This window comes from Amaranthus tricolor, chromosome 4 (genome assembly GCF_026212465.1).
Source record: "Amaranthus tricolor cultivar Red isolate AtriRed21 chromosome 4, ASM2621246v1, whole genome shotgun sequence".
NCBI classification, from domain to species: domain Eukaryota; kingdom Viridiplantae; phylum Streptophyta; class Magnoliopsida; order Caryophyllales; family Amaranthaceae; genus Amaranthus; species Amaranthus tricolor.
In genome coordinates, this window is record NC_080050.1 from 2,734,472 (window position 1) to 2,744,237 (window position 9,766).

The window sequence follows — 9,766 nt, forward strand, 5'->3', positions numbered from 1 at the left end:
ATTTACAAATTGAACCTCTTTGGAAACTTTTAGGGCCCATCTGATATATATTTTTTGGACTTGGGTAATATAATAAGTTATGACATCTTATTAATTGCTGTTTGGTATAAAAAAAATTTGTAACTCATTCCATTTCTTTGGGTTAACCATCACCCTTATTTTGATTACCCTCATTTTCTAATAGTAACAAGAAAAAAGAGAAATCACTTTAGTGTTTTCCTTACCATATTAATGTCAAACAACTAATATGTTTAACACTTATTAATATCATTTTCTATACTTAACCCTTTCTATTCCTGTTCTTTTTACCTTCATACCAAACTATCCCTTATGTGAATAGCTCGTAAGTTTGATGAATTTCTAGGTAACCTTTTGGTTGGTACATCCCTCTTAAGCACAACCTTTGGATGAGAGAATCTCATGTAACTATGTAAGGATGGTTATGTGTAGTATATTTATGAAAATTTGAAATCAATAAGTGAAAAATTAAAAAAAATGAACAAAATAATCTAAGTTTCAAAATTATTTCAAAAGTAAGCGTGAAAATCTCAAACCCGTGGTTTGGAGTTGTTTGCAGTTACTAACTGCGAACAGCTATGTAATATTTTTTTTTTCCTAATTTTTAAGTTGTTATTTGTTGTATTTGCATTAGAGAAATTAGAATAAGTAATTACAAGTGTATATTTCAGGCGGCATGATTCATCGCCAAAACTCAAATCATTCGTAAGTGAAAGTTTGAAGGCTATGATAAAGTAATTAAACATATCTATACAACAAAATATATACAAATGTTTGAAATATACAACTAAATAAATATATATACATGCATACATACATATATATATATATATATATATATATATATATATATATATATATATATATATATATATATATATATATATATGTATATATATATATATATATGTATATATATATATATATATATCTATATATGTATATATATATATATATATATCTATATATATATATATATATATATATATATATATATATATATATATATATATATATATATATATATATATATACATATATATATATATATATATACATATATATATATATATATATATACATATATATATATATATATATACATATATATATATATATATATATATATATATATATATATATATATATATATATATATATATATACATACATATATATATGTATATACATACATATATATATACATACATATATATATATATATATATATACATATATATATATATATATATATATACATATATATATATATATACATATATATATATATATATATATATATATATATATATATATATATATATATATATATATATGTATATATATATATATATATATATATATATATATATATATATATATATATATATATATATATATATATATATGTATATATGTATATATGTATATATATATATACATATATACATATATACATATATATATATATATATATATATATATATATATATATATATATATATATATATATATATATATATATATATATATATATATATATATATATATACATATATACATATATACATATATACATATATACATATATACATATATATATATATATATATATATATATATATATATATATATATATATATATATATATATATATATATATATATATATATATATATATATATATATAGTCGATCCAAATACACAAAAGTTAAACGTTAACGCTCACGACCCTTATCTACCCTATCCAACTGAGTTGGTCTCCTACGCCTCATACGACAGTAAGAGGCGTTCGGGTGTCGCTTTGGCAATGGAGGGGACTGGTACTGTGATGGCTGTGATGCCCCAGCCTACGAGGTCCCCGCAACGTCAACAGGGTATGAATGGTCCATCTCCTCAAAATGATACTCATAAGCAGGAGATGAGACGTGCGTATGGGCGGTAGTCGGTGAGGACTCTGCAGCTACTTCTGGTATGAAGTGCTGGAACTGCGAGCCGACGAGCATGCCATGCACAATTTCCCTCACCGGCTCCTTGTGGCTGTACCGCATCACTGCTGCCGCACCTTGTGCCTGCAATTAATATTTAGTTAATGTAACATTATATTATTTAATCGGCAACTTAATCATATAAATGCAAATGAAGACTTACAAATTGAGTCATTGTAGGCGCAGCAGGTGCGTAATGTGCTGTTGCGAAGATGGCACGTGGTGTCATCCATCGGCGCGTGATGAAGAGGAACCACGGCTTGTAGTCTGGTGTAGTAGGTGCGCCATGAACATCGATCGGCGCACCTTGTGCCAGCAACTCCAGTCTACCATCCTAACGAGCGATGTGATGCCAGTTGATGTCCATCCAGTTTTCCGTACCCTGGTTTTTGCGTGAAATCCAGTTAATGTCAAGGCGGTGGAATGCCCCGTACCAACCCATATTGGCGCAGTACGCGCTCTGGTAGATGTACTTCTACAATGTCGAAGCATATGAGTGGCACAGAAGCCCTCCACGCACCTGAATGAATCCACGATTGAAGTTGCTATGCAAATGGCGTAAGCAAAACCTATGATAAGCATTAGGTGGTTGCCACTCCGGCTCTTTCATGGTTGCTAAAATACCAGCGTGTCTATCAGAAATAACGCATAAACCCATCCTCTGTGTGACATTCTTACGAATACAAGCCATGAACCACGACCATGCACTTATATTCTCCTTCTCTACCAAGGCAAAGGCTAATAAGAAGGTTCCCTTATCACCATGTTGGGCAATGACAGTCAATAAGGTATGACAATATTTACCATACAAGTGTGTGTCGTCAATGGCGATAAGAGATTTACAATAATTGAAGCCTTCAATGCAAGGTTTAAAGGCCTAAAAGACACGTTGGAAGGTCCTAATATTAGGTCTCACATATACACCCGTGTCATTGTCTTCCTTAAAATACCACTCAAGTACTAACCCTGGGTTTGAATGTTGCAAAGCATCTAAAAAGCGTGGAAGGAGTGAGTAAGAACTTTCCCAGGTCCCGTAAATGGAAAACAAGGCTTGTTGCTTTGCACACCACGCTCGCATATAATTTACATCCACACCAATACGATCTTTAACGATCTGCCGTACGACAGATACCTTAATGGATGGGTCTTTAGCAACACAATTTCTAATGAAATTGTTAATGACAGAAGATGTCAGGTGAATGTGGCCAGCCGAAACAGTGTCACTACCCAATACACAAGAACCATGCTTACCCTTATACGTAACAATACGCCATGAAGATAATCAAACGTAGCCCTAAATCTCCACGAACAACCCCGCTTACACTTCAAGGTAAGGACAGTTTGGTTCGAGGTCTCCGTTCTGTACTCCACATTTCTGCGAATATGATACACTCTGATAGCTTCCAACAACGCTTCCTTGCTATCAAACATCATACCCTTATCAAAATCTCCGTCTTCGGTGTATGTGGTATCACAAGCCCAAGTCCTCCATGAGTTGTCCTCCTTATACTTGTCTAAAAGTGGACATAGGGCATAGTAGGAGGAATGATTATAGGAATGTTGCCTAGGGTCATGTCATTTGCTAGCGCATCCTCATCGACATCCACATCGTCCACAGAAGGATCGTCAATGAGCTCATTACTCTCATTTCCATCATCCTAAGGTCCCATCTCAGCAGTTTCTCCTAAGTTAACCATTGAATTAATTGGAACTTGATTCGTAGGGGGTTGAGAAAAAGTACAAGATGCGGAAGAAACGACGGAATTTACAGTTTCCTGAGTTAAAATAGGCATAGGGGTAGGAGTAGGATTAGAAGCAACTACATTCCCTAATGGTACTTCTTCTACGTATAACTCCAAAGAGGAAATTTGGGTAGACTTTGAATGCTCCCACATAGCATCTATAGCCTTATCATCCTCAACAGGAAATTGCAAGCAATTCTCCACTCATGTCATATTTAAAAATTATATTTACGGTACTTCTAGTTGGGTCCAATCCAATCTTAGAACATATAACACGTTTAAAATGGTTCAAATCCATGTTCGAATTGCATGCAAACAACTTACGTCTTCCCCCAACATAATGAACTTTGCCACGCGAAATGATGCCAATTTCTACATTAATACAAATATAATCAACATCATCATCAACTTCATGCCCATACAAGGACATTATATTCATTTGGTTATAATCTTTTTTGGTCTAAAAATTATTAAAATTCATAATGTAACTAAGTTCATACATATATAATACACATAAAATCCAAATAATAAATCAATTCATAAGTTCATAAATAATATTTCTAATACCAACATCAACTTCAACATTTCTAATAATATTATCAACATTGAATTTAACTAATTCAACAACATTACTTCAAAAAACAACATAAAGCTATAAAACAATTAAAAATTACCTTCAATACTTATGGATAATTAAGAAGAGTCTTGATTTAACAACTAGTAACCTACATTTGAAAAAATAAGCAAATTTGATTATAACCCAGAAAAAACTACATATACACCAAAAAAGCACAAACAAGTTTACCTTTGAGCAAACTAGAGTATCCCACACTAATTTTGAAGTGCCAAATTGAAAGAGAAATGCAAGAACTGATAGATTGAATCAATGGTTTTAGAGGGAGAATGTCGAGTGTGAAGGTAGGGTTTTGAGAAATGGGGAAAAATGGAAAAAAAGGAAGCTGATGCGTGTTTTTGTGCAGCAGGTCTGTTCGCAGTTGCTAACTGCGAACAACTCCAAATCACAGGTTTGGAATTATCACGCTTTTGGAATAATTTTGAAACTTAAATTATTTAGTTAATTTTTTAAAATTTTTCACTTTTCTGATTTCAAATTTTCTATATTTATTCTACAAGGGCTTGAGTGTATTTTTGTGATGAGTATGGGCCGAATTCTAATCCAATAAATGATAAGTTTTTAGGTCTAAATCTAAAGAGATTCATTATATATCATCCTCCAATTCACTTCATACTTGATTTATATCCTACACATGAAAAATATTACGATCATTTTATAACTAGTTTAGATACACTGACTATTTCTCTTGCGCTAACTCATGTACATTTAATTTATTAAATTAATTACTTATAATTTTAAAGTAATTAATTAGAAAAATAAATTAATTATATGAGTGAGTCTCATGATAAAACGGTACAAGTCAAGATGCTTTAGATATATTTGAACATAACTTAGACGTCTAATTAGACTCAAAAATTAGCAAAACAATATAGTACAAACAATAAGGTCAACATTATGTTAAGATTCATTTTTTAACCATTCATCCGTACCATCCTTACTCTCGAGTGAGACAAATGACAAAAAAATTTCAAACTGCAACTACAATTAGGTACATATTCCTTATGTTTTTTTATACTTGCAACATTCGGTCAATAAAGCTCGCTCTCACAAAAATTGGTGCATAGCAAGAAACAAAAAGGAATTGAGAGCATTTCAATCACAATTCACACAATATGCATTCACCATGAACACCGGAGCCTCAAGGATGTTGTAATTACTGAACAAGAAGAATCCGATACATTAGGAAAGGCCGAGGGCGAGTAATAGACCGTCAAAATCAACAGGAAGTAGAAGTCTTTGCCATAGACAACCGGTGGAGATTAGCTCCGGTGGTTGTACAACCATTACAATGTCATCACCACCTTTCTGCAGCATCCCTATTACTGTTGCAGAATCACCTTCTTTTATATACCTAATCACAAACATATGTCAAGGGCGTGTTCAGCATAGCAATTTTTAAAAGCTTTAGCGGTTTAAGGAGAAGACGGGTTACCCTTCTTCAAGGCGGATCACTCGAGAATTGGTGGGAAGGTTTCGGTCTGCCAACCAATTTGTTAAGTTGGGAGACAATATCCTGTTACTCTTGGTATACACAAGACTGCTCTCAACGATAAGGGGAATAAGTCTACGTCCACAGCCAGCTTTCACTAAAGTTCGAATGCCTGAGTGTTTATCAGATATGTAGAAGTCTGTAGAGAATCTCTGCCAAGGAATCATTCAAATTGTTCATTAAGAAAGACAGCCAAGATATCTTGAGTTAGAAGTTAGAACAAGTGATTGTTATAGAAAAAAGTATGAAACAGGTAAGATAAGAAGCATCTAACTCATAAACCAGACCGAGTTTATTACTACAATCAAATTTTAATTCAATGCGATTGAGGAGCTCCCACCTAGGGCGTGAATTCGAGGGTTGGATGCATGCCACATAACCCATGTACTTCAATGAGGTTGTTTTTGTTTCACCCTTGGATGCAATTTGCAAACATTATGTACAACTTCATATAAATAAGAAGTGCACATGATGTAAAGAGCTATTTACTTTAATCCCTTATAATATTAATTCGATACCAAAGAACTATTGGAGTGTAGATTGTCATCTACATTTCAATTATCCCACATCGGCAGAAAAAGAAGAGAGTATATACCACTTTTATAAACTTGAGGAATAACTCATATTATTATCAATTGGTTTCAGCAATGAACATCTGTTGTACTTGTAGGTGGATTATCTCTTTCCCTCCTTATTTGGGTTACCCAGAATCACTTCTTAAATTCTAACAAGAACTACAAATTTTTAGCCTCATCGAAAAAGGGACAAATTAGTTCTTTACTATCATTGATAGAAATTGAAAACATCCGAACTGAGTTGATGACTGGCAAGAGACAGGGTGTTTTGGTTTCAATTATCTTTAATTCAATCTTATGCAGTTGTAATGTACCAATCAACTAAGATATAAGCTTATTTAACCTATGATCAGTATAAAAACATACAATAAGAAAAGGGCTAAACAATAAGGAAGATGGTCAAGAGACATAACACTTAAATTAGAGGAGAAATACTTCTATAACACATGGCTTTAAAGAAAATAAGTATAGGAGTAGATATGGCATGTTGTGTTGTCTAAGGTCGTTAAAACTTACAACTTCGACCCATAGCCAATATAACGTTATGACCTGGATGCCATGGCAATTAGAACTAGCAAGAAATGGAAAATACCGAAATGGAAGATAGTAGTGAGAATGGCAGAATGCAGAAAACGTATTACAAGCTAATCGAGAGGCTTGTTCTCTCCCAACAATCTAAACTCATCATAATATGATTCTCTCATTTTTCCTTTAACCCATTCCGCTCTTATTTATAGGCTACTCTTCACCTCTTTAACAAACTCGATTAACTTAGTATTGCTACTTTTCTATTAGAACATTATTTATTGATCTTTTTACTAAGTTAGCCTAAACCCTTTGTATAGACTCCACTGAAGGCCTAATTCCAGTCGTAACATATATCACTAAAGAACTGCTTGAATATTTTTGCTTGAAGAAGGTACGTAAGACCAAAGATTTTATAATTTCATGCTAAAATGTATAAGCCAAATTTAATAGCCCTCTATTGACATGATAGTTCCGTATTCCACACAAGTAAGAACCATTTACAAATTCAAGATAGCGTAAAGAATGGAACAAAGGTAAACACACAATAAGCGCCAAAAACCACATACCTCGGTGTATGCCAATCTCCAAAACAAGCAAGGTTTCTGAACGTTGAATGCCTTCAATCCGAATCCTTCATATTCATATAAAAGAGTAGATGTATAGACACAACTCGGAACCTTTTCATAAGATGATTCTAGAGAAACATCGCCACAGGAGACTGGCTGACATGAACACAACAAAAGTATGAGAGTCCTCAAACACCAAACCAAAAAAAGGTGTTTTACTATTCAGATTGTAATACACTGTACTAAGGCAAAACAATCTTCAATAGAAGGGTTCCAATTACTAGAGACCATTGGTTTGATCTTACATTTTACGCTTCCTTCCTAATACTACATAAGAAGGAAAGGGAGGGGAAAGAAAGGAATTTCATTTTCCTTTCAAATCTTTACTCTAATGGAGAGATTTTAATGTTAACAAAAAGAAGGGAGTTAATCCATCCAAATCCCTTCCTTCTAAATCTTCTCCCTTCCTTTTTGCTATCCAAACAAGGAAATGTCCATCCCCCAAATCCTTTTCTTTCTTTTCCCTCCATTTCCCTCAATCCAAACAAGGCCTTAACATCCTATATAGGACCAATGGCCAACATAAATGCTTCCTAAGTTCAATTCATTACTCTAATGGCCCGTTTAGTTAGTGATATTAAATGGTGGTAATGGGAATGATTTATTGTGTAAAAATTCATCAAAAGTTCCATATCATTCCCATGGTAATGAAACTTTGTTTTTTTATTTACAAATTTTCATTACCAACTAATACCATCTCTCCCAATGGTAATGCATTGGAATGAATTTTATGAAGAAAATGAGATGATTGAAGTTGGACAAGAATGGCCATCAAGGTAACCAAGAGATTTTTCAACCAAAATTACACTAGTTTTTCATTCCCATTGCCACCGTTTATTACCCCTAACAAATAGGCCGTTAAAGTCTTTGTTCTCTTTACCTTCAATTTACTTTGCAAAATTAGTGTTCAATACTCATCATGACTAAGTAGGAGTCATGAGCATTGTCCATGATTGGCAAAAGGGTCATTAGTTCGAATAATAAAATTCACAACTTCTTCACATAAAAGAATTAAAAATACATCCTTAATAGGAATAATGGGCAATTTGAAATAGCTAAAGGCATGAAACAACAAGCATTATCACAACTCAAAAACCTAAGGAATCTTCATATAAACCAACAAAATTGAAATTGCAAAAGACACATTCATCACACTATTTTCCTCCCCCAAAACCCAAAAAAAAAGTCGTGTTTGAAACCCCACACCATCACACATCACACATCACAATTACAATTACATCACATCATATTAAACCAATGAATATTCCCCTATATTACAATCTCAAAAAAGATAAACATAAACACATTTCAATTTTCAATATAAGGACAAAACAAATAAAATTCACAATGCCCAGTAATTCAAAGCAAAAAATTAAAATAACCCAGAAATGTAAAAGTTTAAAACTACTAAAAATTAGAAGATTTACAACCAATATAAGCAAAATTGACAAGAAAGTAAAAAAGAATGAATCTTATATACCCCAGTAATCTTGACGAGTTGACCCGGACGAGCAATTCGAAGGTCAGTTACAGGAAATGAACGAAGGAAGAGTAAAAGGGAAGTATTACGGTGGAAGCAGAGAACATTCCATAAGAGAAAAGAAGCAACAATGGCGGACAGTAAAATGGAAGAAATGAAGAAAATGGCATTATGAACTTCAATAAAGATAAAAAGAGAAACTGCAAACCCAATTACAAAAAGAAAGATTAAGATTAAGGTGGCTGCTTTTGGGATTGAAATGTAGCAATTTGTTATAGAATCTGAGGAGGAAGAAGAAGGATTCATCACATAATTTCCCTCAATTTCCAAATTTGTTTGTTGGTTTGAGAGAAACTGCAAGTGTGTTAGTATGATAAAAGTGGAGTTAGTGGGCTGAAATATTGCAGAAATGGACCACTTGAAGTGATGTTCCTTTATTGTGTTAATTCAATGGGTGGTGGGTCGGGTTGTCTGGATATTCAAGGGTAGGGTTGTGGCCTGCTGCACTTCTCATTAGTTTGGGTTATGTAGGTTGGGCCCTTTTCCAACTCTAGTAGGTTTCATAGCTACTTTTGTGGGAGATCGGCTTTTAAATAGACAACCTTTAAATACGAATCCTGGATTTTTATTTTCTCTTTAACTTGTATTAATTGGGCTATTTAACCCATATATCTAATGCGTCT

General features: G+C 32.9%; 1 protein-coding gene across 1 annotated transcript; it reads right to left on the reverse strand.

Moving 5' to 3' along the window:
- Positions 1-5,266: 5,266 nt before the first annotated feature.
- LOC130809670 (uncharacterized membrane protein At1g16860-like) lies at positions 5,267-9,558 on the reverse strand. The gene is made up of 4 exons (XM_057675425.1): positions 9,084-9,558; positions 7,544-7,699; positions 5,818-6,026; positions 5,267-5,736 (listed from the first exon to the last, which is right to left on the reverse strand). The coding sequence occupies exons 1-4, from the start codon at positions 9,387-9,389 to the stop codon at positions 5,565-5,567; spliced, it is 843 nt and encodes a 280-aa protein (XP_057531408.1). The 5' UTR covers positions 9,390-9,558; the 3' UTR covers positions 5,267-5,564.
- Positions 9,559-9,766: the final 208 nt, after the last annotated feature.

Excerpts from the sequence above, each read along its gene's own strand:
- LOC130809670 (XM_057675425.1), bottom strand. The coding sequence starts at position 9,389 with ATGAATCCTTCTTCTTCCTCCTCAGATTCTATAACAAATTGCTACATT. Across the intron at positions 6,027-7,543 it reads GGAGATTGGCATACACCGAG|AGATTCTCTACAGACTTCTA; the intron begins GTATGTGGTTTT and ends ATTCCTTGGCAG. Across the intron at positions 5,737-5,817 it reads GTGATCCGCCTTGAAGAAGG|GTATATAAAAGAAGGTGATT; the intron begins GTAACCCGTCTT and ends GTTTGTGATTAG.